Source organism: Lissotriton helveticus, chromosome 4_1 (assembly GCF_964261635.1).
Source record: "Lissotriton helveticus chromosome 4_1, aLisHel1.1, whole genome shotgun sequence".
In the NCBI taxonomy this organism is placed as follows: domain Eukaryota; kingdom Metazoa; phylum Chordata; class Amphibia; order Caudata; family Salamandridae; genus Lissotriton; species Lissotriton helveticus.
The window spans coordinates 1,453,514,775-1,453,533,926 of NC_136063.1; the positions used below are offsets into that span (position 1 = coordinate 1,453,514,775).

Below are 19,152 nucleotides of genomic sequence, written 5' to 3' on the forward strand. Positions count from 1 at the left end.
CTATCAATGGCAGGACCGTACTTCAGAATGATCATCTGTTCCTTATACCTATGAATTATTATACCAAGATATTTAGTAAATTAATCAGAGCCAGACACTTGCAGTCAGTTGATTGAAAAATGTTAGCTGGGTATTTCATACATTGGGTCTTTAATATACTGTTTAATTCCTTTTAATGATGAAATGTCTTAAGCACATATGGTGTTTTTTTATTCATTTTATGTATCCTATATTTTTTTGTACAAATTGTCTTTTATGATGTAAAAATCGAAATAAAGACGTATGAAACCTAAAAAAACAACAACAAAAAAACCAGTGTGGGTCAATTTATTTTTGCATGTCCAGCTTATTATGCCCCTAGAATTAAATGGATTAGGCCTATTTGTTGTCAAATGAAAATCAAAGAGAGCACTGGAGCTTTGTGGGCGTTACGTACCAACACCTCAGAGATGATGGTAATAGGTGTGGCTAAGTACTTGGGGTGGGCATGGACCATCAGAGCCATACACTTGCAGTCAGTTGATTGAAAAATTTTAGCTGGGTATTTCATACATTGGGTCTTTATAATACTGTTTAATTCCTTTTAATGATGAAATGTCTTAAGCACATATGGTGTTTTTTTATTCATTTTATGTATCCTATATTTTTTGGTACAAATTGTCTTTTATGATGTAAAAATCGAAATAAAGATGTATGAAACATAGTAGATTAATCGCACCACTGCAGCAGATATTCACATGGTACCGCTGAGGTAGTGTCAATTAGAGGGAACAGTTCTGACTTCGCCAAGTTTATATGGAGGCTTGAAAACCCCACAACCTGGATAATTTCCCGAATAACAGGAGCAAGGTTGTGGGTGGGCTGATGGAGGAATAGTAAAATATCGCCGGCATACATGAAGATGAGTGGAGGGCCCGATCTAGAACAGTCCACAGTGCATGTATTTATCCTGTAAGTGACGCACCAGTGGATCCATGACAATAATAAAAAGTAACCGTGAATGGGGGCACCCTTGACGTGTACCCCTGGCAATCATGAACTGATGAGTAATTGATCTGTTCACCCGAAGCCGTGCCACTGTTTGGGAGCATAGGAGCATAATGAATGCGATGAAGCCTTTAGGGAGCCCAAGTTTCTGCAACGTCGCCCAAAGGAAAGGCCACTCCAGGGAGACAAAAGCCTTTTCAGCATCAAGCATGGCAGCAGCTGCAGGGACCTCTGGTGACACTGTATTAAGTACCGCAAACACCGAGCAGAGGTTGTGGGACGTGGATCTGTAGGGGATGAATCCTGACATGACAGGGGAGGTGATCTGATCAATCAACAGTGCCAACATGGTGGATATTACCTTGGCCAATATTTTGTTATTGAAATTTAATAGAGAGGTCTGTGGATGGCACAAAAGTGAGTGTCTTTGCTGGGTTTTAATAGGAGTGTGACCACCGCCTCTTGTAATGTGGGTGGCAGTATGCCATCTTCAAGAGCTTCAACGTACATATACAGAAGGTGGGGAATGAGAATAGATTTATATATTTTGTAAAAAATACCAGTCAGACCATCAAGACCTGGAGCCTTAGTGCTGTCTAATTCACAGATGGCTTGCGCTACTTCCTCCGCAGAGAAGGGTTCGCTCAAAAATTGACGTTGTAAATCTGTGATCTACAGCATTGCAACCTCCTTAAGGTAGGCCACTCTGGCATTGTCTCACCTACAAGTTAAAAAGTTTAATGGAGTATAGCTATTCATAATAATGGAGTAGGGCATCAGTAATAGCAGCTTTATTAGTGACCCATTGGCCATCATCTAGCAGGAATTCAGAAATGTATTCAGAACCGCGGTTGGGGCGGAGGAGGTGCACCAATGTGCGCCCTGTGCATTCACCCTCTCCATATCGATGGGCTCTGGCATATTTACCCAATTAAATTTCTCTTTCGGCTAGTGAGCAAAATTCGCCCATCAGTGCTGAGAGGCAGTGCATTAAGGGAATTCCAGGCTGCTGCATGTCGGACCGATTGATATCTTTCAGTTCAGCCTCTACACATGCATTGCTGATATGAATGTCTTGGAGGACACTGGCATGCTTCAAGATACATATACCCCAGATATACGCCTTAAAAGCATCCCACAGAGTGGGCTGACGAGATATAGAGCCTGTGTTTAAGTCAAAGTACTCCTGTATCGTGTCCCGGAGTTCTGAACAGAACACTGCATCCATGAGAGGGGCACTGTTAAAGCACCATCATCTCTCAAGCCCCCGCCTAATGGGATACTAAGAGTTTTCAGCACGGGGGAGTAGTCAAATAATGTGCACAGCAAGTGCCGTACGTCCCCCAGCCATGGGAGGATGGAAACTGACAAGAGCCAATAATCAATGCGTGTCTACCAATGTGGCTCGGAATAAAATGCATTTGCGGGCATAGTGGAGTGCATATGTCACCATGCGCCTTTTAGAGAATAAGTGTCCCCAATGTCCTGAGGTATCAGGAAGGCCTTTGGTTTGTCAATAGTATGGGTTCCTGTAGAATCAAGCAGTGGGTACTGTACCAAATTGAGATTGGCCCTCAACAAAACAGTATTGGGGTCATACCTGCCCATGATTGATGAGAGGTCATGAAAAAAGTCAGAGTCGTCAATGTTAGGGGAACAAGATTAAAGAGGAGGATGTCTTGGTTGGCCAGACGACCGGCCAGTACCACATAGCAACCATCCCTTTCCACTTAGCTAGTGGTAAAATTGAAGGGCAAACTCTTGTAGATAAGTGTGCACACTCCCTTTGAGTAGGTGCTGTAGCTGGAGAAGTATCTGTGTGTTTCCCAGGATTTGGCGAAGATGGGAGAGATCTGTGGTTGGAGACGCGTTTCCTGTAGGAAAGCAATCTTCGCTCCATGCCTATTGAGGTATGCCAACACCTGTTTACCCTTCCAAGGGTTGTTTAAGCCTCGTACTTTCCAGGTTATTCAGGTAATCTCAGCTAGTGCGGCCAGCCCCGCAAATGTGTCAGTCATGATGGGAAAAGTGGAATCTGTATGGTAGGTGTGGCTGTATATGTAACCCCTCCTGCCAGCGATTAAGAAAAAAGTAAAGTAAAAACAATTCCCACAATAATGAGCACCCCTCACCCACACGGAGCAACCAACTGCTCAATGAATCCCTTCGATAGCAACAGGTATACATAAATCCCAATAAACATGATACTACAAGGGTGGGCAACGCTACTGTCAACCAAGCTCATATGGAGAAATCAACGGATACGTGATGATGGGTAGTTACAGGCAAATACTGGATCATTCTGTCAGGACAGGGTAAGTAAAGTGGGTTCAAGAGTCAGACCGTAAATGTCTAACTAAGAATAGTGCTATGGTGAGCACAGATACTGAGAGGAGAGGGTCCCAGAGTATTTACAGGAATTGATTATATATACTTTAAATGCAATTAATCAACAACAAATGTTTCTATCCGCACAGTTTAATTCAAAGTGGGATAAAGTATATCCAATATACATCATGTAGAAGACAATCAACTGTATTAAACGTCATACAGTGCCCCAGGAAGGGAGGAGGAACGTGATAGTGAGGAGATCGTGAAGTGGTGGGATTAAGTGACAGTAAAATCAATCTTTAAAGCACTTATTCATGCTATCAACAAAGTAGCAACGACTTGCATGCCGCATAGTGTTATTATTCAAAGAAAGGCATACGACACAGAGTAACGTGTATATACAGATTGTTGGCGTGAAGTTGCCACAGTAAAAACAAACAGTCGACGTTTCGACCCTCTTGAGGTTGCAGGATTGATTAACCTTGCTGTAGGGTCTTCATCAGGACCATAGGGAGAGAGTAGGGGCAAAGGACCTATTAAGGGTATAATGAATTGCGAATTAGAGGGTACTAAATAGACCTCAAAATTATCACATAGGTAGAAACAAATTAAATATGAATCAATTCGCTAAGTGGATAAACTTGATTAAGCACTTTTACTTGATGCGAGTCATAAATGTAACAAATACAGTTAATGCCCAAGGATTGGAAAGAGGGGCAAGTGCGAGCGCCAGTGAGAACAGGGACTTGTGCGCACGGCCAGCCGCACAGCCACTGGACCCGGTACCCAAGGGAGTTGATTTAAACGTTATGACAAAAGATGCGGCCAAATGTGTACTCGAGGAGGCCCAGAAATAAAGATACGAGACGGCTGCTGGTTGAAGTGGCGTGTACCAATGGGTACAACCTCCACCGGTGACAGAATTAGTGCTCATAGCTTAAGCGAGGTTTGAAAATAGTAGATATGCCGGTAGGGCCAATGGGAAATCTTACCAAGAATCCGCGTGTTGTCGGTCTGTGGTCTGACAAATTGATAGGGTAGGGTCTGGTAGCGTGGCGCTGCATCTGCGGGGGTTAGCAGGCCACGTTAAAAACTCTGTTATACAAAAGTTACATATTGCCAAACAATGGGCGAGGGCGTAGAGGCTTACCGATTGCTAGCGTCTTGTTAGACGGATCGGTAATTTCATAGATCAGTAGTGCCAAACGTCTTCATGAGTAGAGGTGAATCTGACAGGACACATAAAAACGGGGGTATTAGATAAAGGAATCAGTACTGGAGGATTGCGGACAAAGTAGAAAACGAGCATGGAATTACCTGCTCGATGCGAGTGACTTGCTAAGGCTTCGTCGGTAATTTCATAGATCAATAATGGCAGACGTCTTCGGGAGTCGAGATGAATCTGCCGGGACATATAATAACGGGGGTATTAAGTTCAGGATTCTGTGCTTAACGATTGCGGGAAAAAATGGAAAACGAGCATAGAATGGTAGCAATTGGCATCCTGCAATTGGCGTAGAATTCCTCCTTGGACCTGTCGTCCTTCTGCGGCGCCCGGTTGGGACGCAGAAGGACGACAGGTCCAAGGAGGAACCAGATCGACATCTTCGGTCTTTTTCTCTGCCAGGCGACCCAAGGAGGCTTTGAACAGCAAAATATTGTCAAAGCGAGAGGGAACCCCCTTCTCACCCATATAGCACCTTAGGGAGTGCTACACATAAAAACAAAAAACACTCACTGTAAATTAACCTTTTCAACTCCACACATACTCACTTGGTCCTGAGGAAAGCCTGTTTTAAATTAAGAAAGGCCAGGCTGAAACATGTAGACCACACAGGACACTGGAGGTCATAATCCATACTCCACCGTGTCCGTCTGCCTTTTAATATGCCAACAGAGACCCAGTTTATTAAAATAGTGTTTTTACCCTCGGGTGCTGGGATTTTTTGTATGGCTTTTTAATCTTCACCTTCACACTCACCACACTGCACACTCAGTAAGTATACCAGCTCCGCAGTAATCTGGCGTCGAAGCACACCCGGGGCACGCTAGGTGCCACTGTGGTGGGCCCGATGATGAAGCATGCCACCAACTAGGTTGGTGGGTGAGGGCTTTCCAAAAACCTACTGGTTTTCCAAAAACCTACTGGTTTTCCTTGACATACGTACTCCATTGAGTCTTCCCTGTAAAAACCTAGCTAGTCCTTCTTGATTTTTGATATATAAAAGCGGGGATTCGGACTAGCTTACCTAGTCCTCCCTCTCTCCTTTGATTCAGTGATCTCTAAAGCTTTGCCATTCGAACAGTTCAATAAGTAGATGCTTAACAAATTGGTCTGATCCCCCCATATTTGTGGACTCTGCTATGCCTGTGATGCAAATATTGTTCCTGCATGATCACACTTCAAGATCTTCATTGTTAAAGGCCACAGTTTTGAGGAGCCGTTCCATCTAGTCCAGGGGCTCTGCGAGAGAAGAGGTGCTGTCCTCCAGGTCCGATATATGCTCTTCTGCTCCATCTGAACGGGTGCCATGTCTTTCGATTCTTTCCCCCAGGCGATATAGGCGGGATAGCAAGGTGTCGAAAGGAGTGTCCATGGTGCAGAACCCGGCGCATAACTCCACCATGATGGCGCTGGTCCCAGTAAGATGTTCCTAAGAGGTAGGGCCAGATCTGCGCTCTTCAATGTCAGATATGGACTCATGCCTACTAGACTGCCTGTCACTACACAGGGTAGCCAATGAGAAGGAGCTCAGCTTCGGGGGGATGTTTTTCGGGTTTCCCACCCCGCCCAATAAATTTACTTTCTGATAAATGGGTATTTAGTCATTTCAAACTGCACCACTGTCAGAGTAGCAAATGTGCACAGGGACTACAATGCTTGTAAGCGAAGGTCTGTAAGCTTGTAGGTTCTCATCTCCTGCCAAGTTGGACTGCAAGTGGTGAGGTACCTTCAGACATCCCTTTTCATTATATATCACACAGGGAACAGAAGAGCACATCGTTTCCTAGGGAACAAAAGTAAGAAATGGACTGACCATTCTGGAACTGGAATTCCAAAGCTACTACTCGTCTATACCAGTCTACAAACTTGTACCAATTCACCACTGACTCACACACCTTCCAGTCAGGGTACATGTTGCCGTTCTTTACTTAAATAGAATATTAGCTAAGCACAGTAATGTCCTCTGACAGTTTGTGGTGCACCAGAGTATCGCATCCTAAACTGAATTAACAGACATAATGTCCCTATAATACGAGACATTACACACTCTGGCTCAAATTCTCCTCTGCCACAACTTATGCATATATTACATGTAGTGAAGAATGCAGCTGCCAGATTATTTCTCCATCACCCTCATGTGAGGAACTTGGGTGGTTCCCTGTGTGTAAATGTATTCTGTTCAAAAATGTTTACTGCTGACGTTCCAAGCTTATCACAACAGAGGTACTAAGTATCTGAGGGAAGAATTTCTCTTTGCCTTTCCTCTAGACCTCTGAGATCATCTAAGCAGCTTCGGCTGTAAGTTCCCAGAAAGTGACATGCCCAATTGGCTGGTGAACCTTCTCCGTCTCTGCATCTGCTTCTGTTCGACAGATCAAGATTTTAAATAACAACTGAAAACTTTTTGCTCCAACTAAAGCTTTCCATGAATTTCCACATCTGTCCTACTTAGCCCCTGAATACCTTCAGGGGAGCTGTGCAGATGCGCACGCAAACAAAATTAGAAGGGAATAACTTACTTCACACGTCCTCCGCTCTGGACCTCTTCTTCCGACTGCTGTGCGGCACCAGCAAACTCCCCCCTTGCCCAATCCTGGCGCTGCTTACTTGCAGCAGGAGAACAGGTTTGATTGGTGGGCGTGGCCTCTCTCAGCACTTTGAAGCGCACTGGAGGCCTGCCCATGCTCTCAACCCAACTGTCTTACGACAGGTGGGTTGAGAGCATTAAATTGCGCATGTCTGGTTAGCCGTTGCAAGACGGGCAGACAAAAAGACATGTGCACTGTTAAAGGTGGACATACAGCCCTCTGCCTACCACTCCTCCCTGCTGTCACTCAGCAGACCTGCCCCATCTTGACACTGTTCCCATTTTATTTTCCATCTCTGGGGTTTGGGGGCATTTAAGGGGGGCGACGCTCCTCCACTCAAACGGAGGAGCCGCCCTTGAATCCATGTCAGTCCATGTCTCTTTTTGCTGACAAAGAACTTCAGCGCCTCATCTGGGGTAGTATGCTCTACATAATTTTGTGATACAATAGATCTACGAGATCAGTGTACCCTCGTGTAGTGAAGCTGCTGAAAGGACAAAAGGTGAAGGAGCCACTGTGACATCGTGCTTTCCCGACAATAACAGTGAAGCAAATGCAAGGCCAATTTTTGTATACTTTATTATGTGTTTGTTTATTTAAAGAGCTTCTACTGGAAGCATTTGACAGTTACCTTGACACGTTCAACATGTTAATAAAAGTACAGAATGTGATTCCATTAACTGGAAATGACGGGAGTGAGTGCAGAGGGATAGCACAGTGGATTAATATAATTATACACTAAACAAAAGCAATACAAGCACTTGTAGTGGTCTGGTGTTCTGACCAGTGGCCATGAGGGTGTGAGGGAGGGTGAAGTGTGGGAGGCAGAAACCTTTTATGAGGAATGATTTGTAGGCATACTACTTTTCTTATGCTGATAAGTCAGATGTTCCAGTGCAGAGGTGTTTGCAGAGGTAACAACCTGAATCTGTACTTGGTGAAGCGTTTTAGCAGCGGTGAGGCATTGCCAGGACAGTATTTAGGTGTGAGCGCCATGCAGAGATAACAGCGAGGTATGAAAAGCAAAGGCTATACATGGATGTGAACACAAGCGCCAATAACTTATGGAAGTCTACTCTATGCCTGCATAACATCTTCAACTAAAAGCAAAGAACACGGGTTCAATCCAGTCTTGCACATGGATCTTTCCTAAAACTAACTCTCAAGGAAACCTCCTATGAAGACAATGTCCTTCCTAACTCCATCATGAAATCGCTGCAAGGAGAGGCCTTTTGCACCCCTGCTCCACATGGTCAACACTCTCCTTTAAAACATGGCACATTCTTACCCCTCTTATGAAACCATCTCTGGACCAAACCTCACCAACTTTCCGCCCCATTACAATCCTTGCATTTCCAAGGAAAATCAAAAAAAAAAGCAGTGGCCTTCAAGCTGGAGAAGCACAGGAGCATGATTAATCTTCTGCAGGACTAACAATTGTGCTTCAGACCACACTACAGCAAGAAGTCACTAAGTATTCAACGATTCCCTCCTCAAAACCTGGAGCAGCCACTGCCTCCTAGTCCCGCTTGACCTCTGCAGGTTTCAACACAGTCGACCAGCCAGTTCTGATCAAAACACAAACATTAATGGGATTTTCAGGCACTATCTTAGTATCGTTCATATCCTACAACACCAATGCTACGAGACTTCCTCAGGTTACCCCACACACAGCTCCATCCTCTTTCCCCAATCATTTTTAACCACTACATGGAACCTTGTCGACAGCAGCATAAAGATCCATCAATACACAGATGACAGCCGACTATCTAAAAATATACTCAACCAATAATACACTGACACTCAAACCCTACCTCAAACTCAACCAGTCTTGGATGCCAACTAACCTCTTGAAGCTAAACCCCACAAAGACTGAATTACTCTTGTTTGCTAACACCGTCAAACAATTCCAGATTGAAGCACGACTCTCCAACTTAAACCTCCCAGGCTTCACCCACAAGCCGACAGACCATGCAGGAGATCTGGGACTCACTCTTAACATAGACCTCGGATTCAAGCAACACGCCACCATGAAAACCAGGACAGTTTGGTTTCAACTGTGACTCTTGTACACGGTAAAGTGGTTTCTCCTGTAAAACAACTTCAGAACAACTGTACACACCCTAGTCTTCTACCATCTAGACAGAGGCAATGTCCTGCTCAGTAGTCTTCCTGATGCCACAATAGCACCCTTGAAAGGTATTCTACACACATCTGCTTGGCTCAAAGACTTACACTAGTCCCCCCCTTCCAGCTATGAACACCTTCAAGAACAGCTGCATCTCTTGTAAGGCCTTCAACAAGACACCAGCTTACCTGGAAAAACAAACTAGCCACATCTGGGGGAGAATGCCAGATCACAAGCCTGTAAACAAAACACTGCAAGGGGAAACATACCAGAAGGCAAACCTTCGGATTTCATGCTCCCAGTATCTGAAAGTGTCCTAAACATTAAACCAGTATCTACTCTCCTACAATTCAGAAAAAAGTTGAAGACACACCTCTTCACTTAGCACTACGAATAACCCAATTATTTACCTGCATGCTTCCACCATTGCATCTTTCCAAGGCACCATGCCCTTTTGTTTAGAGCGCTATTGCTCTCGAGCTGGGTTCACGCTCTCTGAATACAAACTCATACATATAGTAAAGTGGTTGGAAAAGCAGAGGACTCCAAGTATCATTTCGATTTGCAATGAATTTAACATGACAAATTACACACCCATCAACAGCTAATAGTGGAGCAGCACTTTGTGGTTGCAGAATGGAAAGGAAAAGTTTGTTTTTCTTTTGATGGGCAACAGACGGCCAAAAAAAGGAAAATGACAGACTAGTGGATAGATGTGTTAGAGAGAGGGGAGGGGAATCATGAACAAACAATAAAACACTCTTTGTACTGTCTCAGAGTGGAAGCAGTAATGCTGATTCAGGGAGACATACAATTGTAGCAGGGTGAAGAACATGCCAAAAAAAGTCCATGTTCCTCTAATTCGAGGGTAGGACAATTACGTAATTCACAAGAAATACATCAAACTGTTAATTATGGATGTAAAAATAACTACAGGTGTTGTATAGGTATGTAATTTACAAACAAGTCTAATTGTGTGCAAAATCTCCTTATACATGTTTAACCAATAAGGCCAGCTACTAGATTTAAGAACAATATTCTGAAGGAACAAACCATATACAAGGGGTAATATCAGGTTCAGCACAGATATCACTGGCTTGTGCTGTATGTTCACATTCAAGAATGAATATGGCAAAACAATATATCGGTCCACTAAAGTGACTTAAGATTTTGATTCCTGTATTAAAGAAAATAATCATTTTGAAAGTGGATAAACTTACAGGTTCTGAGAAGGTGAATCAGAGGCAGGAATGCAAAGATATTTCAGGTCCTATATGAAGAAAACAGACAAGTTAAGGTAAGTTATCACTGTAGAAAAAGAACATTTCAAGATGTGATTGAACGTAACCAAAGAGAAACAAGCTCACAGGTCTGGCCATTAACATTTATAGTAAATAGATTATCTTGTCAGAAAATAATCTGCAACATGTTAAAGTAAAAGCCCATCAACGGTATCACAAAGTAGGCCCATGGGGACAATCACGATATCTGCATATTCCTTTAGTGGTAGGTGGTAAACGGAGGTGCACACATGGCTATCCAAGCGCTGATTGGTTGGGGGATGGTTTGTGAGCTCTTTTCCATCACTTGGGATCAAAATCTCTTCACTTTTTATTTCAGGAGAAAAAGTGAGAAAGTAGGTTGTATGAACCATCACGGGTGGAGGGATCCAAGACCAGTTATAAACAAGCTAAAATTTGTGGAGGCAGGGGTGGGTGGGGCGAGCCTGAGGGTATGTAAGTGCCACAAATAATAAGAATTTATTGTGTATTTAGTTAAAACCATTTCAATTTTAGCATAAAATCATCAAATGAGACAACATTCCAATTTACATTTTAAATTTGTTGAAAGGTAAAAAGGTAATTTGGACTTCTTACATAAAACCTTGAACATAGTGTATCCAATGTCAAGTCAGCACATTTGGTCCACGTAACTCGTGTGCAAAAATGCAAATGTGCAAATCAATGTTGCGAGCACTTAGAAGATGACGCGGTCTTAAACAGTTTGGCACAAACTGCGTCAAAACATGAGAAAAGTGTACCATGTACGAGTTGATGACAGATGTACATCTACACTGTACCCTGTGTAGCTGCCACATAATTGAAGATTGTGTGCAAAATTAGACGATTTAATATCGCAGACATATAATGGATTATTACACTGAAAATTAGACTCTATTTGATATTTGTAGTAATTTGCTGACTTGTTGCAAGAATTTAGCTGCTCTGCATAAAATCTGTAGCGACTGGCTGTTTAAGAACGCCATTACGGCTGGTCTGCATGATCTGGCCCGAAAAGAACGGAGAGCAGGAAGTAGGAAATGCAGTCTCCAGATGTTCACAGCAGGGCAGATACACAGAAGGCGCAAGAGTGACTCATCCGCCTGTTCACAGAGTCTAGAGTCTACACTGAGTGGACGGCCATGTTAGTTTCCATGCTGGAACCTGATCTTTTGAGCAAAAAGCTCCCAGTCGAATCAAGAGTAGAGAATGCTGTACGGTTGACGTTATGAGTCGGACCAGATACGGCTGTGGTAACCGGATCTCATATGAAGAGAAAACCATCCAGTCGTGTTTTTTCTTTGCCAGGGCAGCTTTGTCCAATAGTCAGGTTTTTTGTTTTGCAGCATTGTCTGATATTTTTTTTAATGCAGGGAAGTTTGTGTCCTAGGCTTCGTGTAAGTTAAGTGTGAGTAAAGCTTGGTCAAGGGCGGTTGGCCAGTCTTTCTTTCCTTTTTGCTGGTTCTTCAGTTCCGTCCAACAAAGCCTCTGCAAGGATTCTTCATGAGCTGCTCTCAGTTTCCAGCACAATTTTAGTAATGATGCTTACCTTTCCAGGAGTTGATTGAACAGCCCGAATTTCAGGTGAACTTGTGCTTGAGATGTAAATTGAGGTATCCGAAAAAAGTGTTTGAAGATGCCGGATTGTTGGAGATTAAAAAAAATTGCATCTTGGCCCTTAAATAATTCGGAGCCGTAAGTAAGGGTTGGGAGAAACCTGGCAGCAATAACTTTTAGTTGATGGGAGTTTGATGGGCAAATTAGTTTCTATCTTAGTGTGTTTAGTGCGAAGCGTAATTTGCTCGCCTGTGCTCGTCTTTTGATTAGATGGTCTTTAAGTGTAAATCTGGTATGTACCACCACTCCCAAATATTTGTAAGATCCACTCTGCTCTGTGCTATTCCCTGCTGCATACCACTTATGTTTTTAGGTCTCGCCTGAGCCAGCGCATGCGCTGTCCTGGCGAGACATTTAGTGAGTGTGGGCTTTAGAAATGCGACAACAAGCTTTTGCTTGTGGCCTAAAGCTTGCTGTTACGCGTGTGGGCACGTGTACAGCCGCCATCTGGCTTTCCTCACGATTAGGCGTCATTTGACTTTCCTCTTGCTTGCTCTCCAACGTGTCAGGCCGCGCGTCTTGGCCACATACAGTAACTCCATTGTGTCATGGTCTTTTGCGACAAACATTCACACGTGATTCGGCCTCTAAAATGAGTATTTCTCTTCCTAAAATAGCCCCGCATTCAAATTGACACTACCAATTTAATAAAATACAGAGTTCTGCGCCAGCCCGGCCTTATTAATGTCTACCACACCACCACCCCTTAAGGAAATCCAGCCTTTCTCCCTGTAATAGCTGAACAACAAAACGTCACCGGAGTATCTATCACAGGTTAGACAGCAGTTGTGAAGGGAAAAATAACTGTGCTCCATTTTCATATGAACCTTTTAAAATATAGATTAGTTTTATGCCATTTAAAATCTTATTTCACCCCAGCATTTATTTCCCAAGACGGAGCCTTTGTGTCGCTATTTTACGTGTATCTACTTGAGTATTATCGTAAAGTATTGTTTACGATTTACTTGCTTGAGGCTTCACCTGTTGTGTTAATATTATCAAATAAAGCTAATTTCAGCTTTAACTCTTGCCGTCGTTTAGCACGCATGGTGGCGAAAAGTACTCTACAGTCGCTTGCCTTAACGTAAACTGTAGTCGCAGTTGAAACGCCCCATCAATGAGCGAGTCTGTATGCTGCCCCAACCATTTTCCTAATGAACCTGCCGCATTGCTCAATACAGCATCACAGAGGTCTACCACAGCATCACTCAGGTTCACCACAACATCACTCAGCACCACCACAACATTACTCAGGGGCACCTCAACATCACTCAGGGGCACCTCAACATCACTCAGGGGCACCTCAACATCACTCAGGGGCACCTCAACATCACTCAGGAGCGCCACCACAGCATCACTCAGGAGCGCCACCACAGCATCACTCAGCGCCACCTCAGCATCACTCAGCGCCACCTCAGCATCACTCAGCCACACCTCAGCGCCACCACAGCATCACTCAGCGCCACCTAAGCATCACTCAGCCACACCTCAGCACCACCACAGCATCACTCCGCGCCACCGCAGCATCACTCCGCGCCACCGCAGCATCACTCCGCGCCACCGCAGCATCACTCTGCGCCACCACAGCATCACTCAGCGCCACCACAGCATCACTCAGCGCCACCACAGCATCACTCAGCGCCACCTCAGCACCGCCACAGCATCACTCGGCACCGCCACAGCATCACTCGGCAACACCACAGCCTCACTCGGCACAGCCACAGCCTCACTCGGCAACGCCACAGCCTCACTCGGCACCGCCACAGCCTCACTCGGCACCGCCACAGCCTCACTCAGCACCACCACAGCCTCACTCAGCACCACCACAGCATCACTCAGCACCACCACAGCATCACTCAGCACCACCACAGCATCACTCAGCACCACCACAGCATCACTCAGCACCACCACAGCCTCACTCAGCACCACCACAGCCTCACTCAGCACCACCACAGCCTCACTCAGCACCGCCACAGCCTCACTCAGCACCGCCACAGCCTCACTCAGCACCGCCACAGCCTCACTCAGCGCCACCACAGCATTACTCAGCACACAATAATATCGCTCAGGGCCACAAAAGCATCACTCTACGCAACCACAGCACCACTCAGCACCACCAAAGCCTCACTCAGCACCACCACAGCATCACTCAGGGCCAACAATGCATCACTCAACAACACCACAACATCAGTCAGCACCACCACATCATCACTCAGGGCCACCACAGCATCACTCAGGGCCACCACAGCATCACTCAGGGCCACCACAGCATCACTCAGGGCCACCACAGTATCCACAACATCACTCAGGGGCACCTCAGCACCGCCACAGCCTCACTCAGCACCACCACAGCCTCAGCACCACCACAGCCTCACTCAGCACCGCCACAGCCTCACTCAGCGCCGCCACAGCCTCACTAAGCGCCGCCACAGCCTCACTAAGCGCCGCCACAGCCTCACTCAGCGCCGCCACAGCCTCACTCAGCGCCGTCACTCAGCACCGCCACAGCCTCACTCAGCACCGCCACAGCCTCACTCAGCAACGCCACAGCCTCACTCAGCAACGCCACAGCCTCACTCAGCAACGCCACAGCCTCACTCAGCAACGCCACAGCCTCACTCAGCAACGCCACAGCCTCACTCAGCAACGCCACAGCCTCACTCAGCAACGCCACAGCCTCACTCAGCAACGCCACAGCCTCACTCAGCAACGCCACAGCCTCACTCAGCACTGCCACAGCCTCACTCAGCACCGCCACAGCCTCACTCAGCACCGCCACAGCCTCACTCAGCACCGCCACAGCCTCACTCAGCACCGCCACAGCCTCACTCGGCACCGCCACAGCCTCACTCGGCACCGCCACAGCCTCACTCGGCACCGCCACAGCCTCACTCGGCACCGCCACAGCATCACTCGGCACCACCACAGCATCACTCGGCACCACCACAGCATTACTCAGCACACAATAATATCACTCAGCACCGCCACAGCCTCACTCAGCAACGCCACAGCCTCACTCAGCAACGCCACAGCCTCACTCAGCAACGCCACAGCCTCACTCAGCAACGCCACAGCCTCACTCAGCAACGCCACAGCCTCACTCAGCAACGCCACAGCCTCACTCAGCAACGCCACAGCCTCACTCAGCAACGCCACAGCCTCACTCAGCAACGCCACAGCCTCACTCAGCAATGCCACAGCCTCACTCAGCAATGCCACAGCCTCACTCAGCAACGCCACAGCCTCACTCAGCACTGCCACAGCCTCACTCAGCAACGCCACAGCCTCACTCAGCACTGCCACAGCCTCACTCAGCACTGCCACAGCCTCACTCAGCACCGCCACAGCCTCACTCAGCACCGCCACAGCCTCACTCAGCGCCGCCACCGCCTCACTCAGCGCCGCCACAGCCTCACTCAGCGCCGCCACAGCCTCACTCAGCGCCGCCACAGCCTCACTCAGCGCCGCCACAGCCTCACTCAGCGCCGCCACAGCCTCACTCAGCACCGTCACTCAGCACCGCCACAGCCTCACTCAGCAACGCCACAGCCTCACTCAGCAACGCCACAGCCTCACTCAGCACTGCCACAGCCTCACTCAGCACCGCCACAGCCTCACTCAGCACCGCCACAGCCTCACTCAGCACCGCCACAGCCTCACTCAGCACCGCCACAGCCTCACTCAGCACCGCCACAGCCTCACTCAGCACCGCCACAGCCTCACTCAGCACCGCCACAGCCTCACTCAGCACCGCCACAGCCTCACTCAGCACCGCCACAGCCTCACTCAGCACCGCCACAGCCTCACTCAGCACTGCCACAGCCTCACTCAGCACTGCCACAGCCTCACTCAGCACTGCCACAGCCTCACTCAGCGCCGCCACAGCCTCGCCACAGCCTCACTCAGCACCGTCACTCAGCACAGCCACAGCCTCACTCAGCAACGCCACAGCCTCACTCAGCAACGCCACAGCCTCACTCAGCACTGCCACAGCCTCACTCAGCACTGCCACAGCCTCACTCAGCACCGCCACAGCCTCACTCAGCACCGCCACAGCCTCACTCAGCACCGCCACAGCCTCACTCAGCACCGCCACAGCCTCACTCAGCACCGCCACAGCCTCACTCAGCACCGCCACAGCATCACTCAGCACCACCACAGCATCACTCAGCACCACCACAGCATCACTCAGCACCACCACAGCATCACTCAGCACCGCCACAGCATCACTCAGCACCGCCACAGCCTCACTCAGCACCGCCACAGCCTCACTCAGCGCCACCACAGCATTACTCAGCACACAATAATATCGCTCAGGGCCACAAAAGCATCACTCTACGCAACCACAGCACCACTCAGCACCACCAAAGCCTCACTCAGCACCACCACAGCATCACTCAGGGCCAACAATGCATCACTCAACAACACCACAACATCAGTCAGCACCACCACATCATCACTCAGGGCCACCACAGCATCACTCAGGGCCACCACAGCATCACTCAGGGCCACCACAGTATCCACAACATCACTCAGGGGCACCTCAGCACCGCCACAGCCTCACTCAGCACCACCACAGCCTCAGCACCACCACAGCCTCACTCAGCACCGCCACAGCCTCACTCAGCGCCGCCACAGCCTCACTCAGCGGCCACAGCCTCACTCAGCGCCGCCACAGCCTCACTCAGCACCGTCACTCAGCACCGCCACAGCCTCACTCAGCACCGCCACAGCCTCACTCAGCACTGCCACAGCCTCACTCAGCAACGCCACAGCCTCACTCAGCAACGCCACAGCCTCACTCAGCAACGCCACAGCCTCACTCAGCAACGCCACAGCCTCACTCAGCAACGCCACAGCCTCACTCAGCAACGCCACAGCCTCACTCAGCAACGCCACAGCCTCACTCAGCAACGCCACAGCCTCACTCAGCAACGCCACAGCCTCACTCAGCAACGCCACAGCCTCACTCAGCACTGCCACAGCCTCACTCAGCGCCGCCACAGCCTCACTCAGCGCCGCCACAGCCTCACTCAGCGCCGCCACAGCCTCACTCAGCGCCGCCACAGCCTCACTCAGCGCCGCCACAGCCTCACTCAGCGCCGCCACAGCCTCACTCAGCGCCGCCACAGCCTCACTCAGCGCCGCCACAGCCTCACTCAGCGCCGCCACAGCCTCACTCAGCACCGTCACTCAGCACCGCCACAGCCTCACTCAGCACCGTCACAGCCTCACTCAGCAACGCCACAGCCTCACTCAGCACCGCCACAGCCTCACTCAGCACCGCCACAGCCTCACTCAGCACCGCCACAGCCTCACTCAGCACCGCCACAGCCTCACTCAGCACCGCCACAGCCTCACTCAGCACCGCCACAGCCTCACTCAGCACCGCCACAGCCTCACTCAGCACCGCCACAGCCTCACTCAGCACCGCCACAGCCTCACTCAGCACCGCCACAGCCTCACTCAGCACCGCCACAGCCTCACTCAGCACCGCCACAGCCTCACTCAGCGCCGCCACAGCCTCACTCAGCGCCGCCACAGCCTCACTCAGCGCCGCCACAGCCTCACTCAGCGCCGCCACAGCCTCACTCAGCGTCGCCACAGCCTCACTCAGCACCGTCACTCAGCACCGCCACAGCCTCACTCAGCACCGCCACAGCCTCACTCAGCACCGCCACAGCCTCACTCAGCACCGCCACAGCCTCACTCAGCAACGCCACAGCCTCACTCAGCAACGCCACAGCCTCACTCAGCAACGCCACAGCCTCACTCAGCAACGCCACAGCCTCACTCAGCACTGCCACAGCCTCACTCAGCACTGCCACAGCCTCACTCAGCGCCGCCACAGCCTCACTCAGCGTCGCCACAGCCTCACTCAGCACCGTCACTCAGCACAGCCACAGCCTCACTCAGCAACGCCACAGCCTCACTCAGCAACGCCACAGCCTCACTCAGCACTGCCACAGCCTCACTCAGCACTGCCACAGCCTCACTCAGCACTGCCACAGCCTCACTCAGCACTGCCACAGCCTCACTCAGCACTGCCACAGCCTCACTCAGCACCGCCACAGCCTCACTCAGCACCGCCACAGCCTCACTCAGCACCGCCACAGCCTCACTCAGCACCGCCACAGCCTCACTCAGCACCGCCACAGCATCACTCAGCACCACCACAGCATCACTCAGCACCACCACAGCATCACTCAGCACCACCACAGCATCACTCAGCACCACCACAGCATCACTCAGCACCACCACAGCATCACTCAGCACCACCACAGCATCACTCAGCACCGCCACAGCCTCACTCAGCACCGCCACAGCCTCACTCAGCGCCACCACAGCATTACTCAGCACACAATAATATCGCTCAGGGCCACAAAAGCATCACTCTACGCAACCACAGCACCACTCAGCACCACCAAAGCCTCACTCAGCACCACCACAGCATCACTCAGGGCCAACAATGCATCACTCAACAACACCACAACATCAGTCAGCACCACCACATCATCACTCAGGGCCACCACAGCATCACTCAGGGCCACCACAGCATCACTCAGGGCCACCACAGCATCACTCAGGGCCACCACAGTATCCACAACATCACTCAGGGGCACCTCAGCACCGCCACAGCCTCACTCAGCACCACCACAGCCTCAGCACCACCACAGCCTCACTCAGCACCGCCACAGCCTCACTCAGCACCGCCACAGCCTCACTAAGCGCCGCCACAGCCTCACTCAGCGGCCACAGCCTCACTCAGCGCCGCCACAGCCTCACTCAGCACCGTCACTCAGCACCGCCACAGCCTCACTCAGCACCGCCACAGCCTCACTCAGCACTGCCACAGCCTCACTCAGCAACGCCACAGCCTCACTCAGCAACGCCACAGCCTCACTCAGCAACGCCACAGCCTCACTCAGCAACGCCACAGCCTCACTCAGCAACGCCACAGCCTCACTCAGCAACGCCACAGCCTCACTCAGCAAC

General features: G+C 49.3%; 1 protein-coding gene across 1 annotated transcript in view; it reads right to left on the minus strand.

Annotated features, from left to right (window-relative positions):
- The window catches only part of DUSP22 (dual specificity phosphatase 22), a 340,779-nt gene that overhangs the window by 95,557 nt on the left and 226,070 nt on the right, over positions 1-19,152 (minus strand). The window contains exon 4 of the mRNA XM_078688030.1: positions 10,480-10,529. Within this exon, the coding sequence (XP_078544156.1) occupies positions 10,480-10,529 (50 nt within the window). The remainder of the gene's footprint in view (positions 1-10,479; positions 10,530-19,152) is intronic.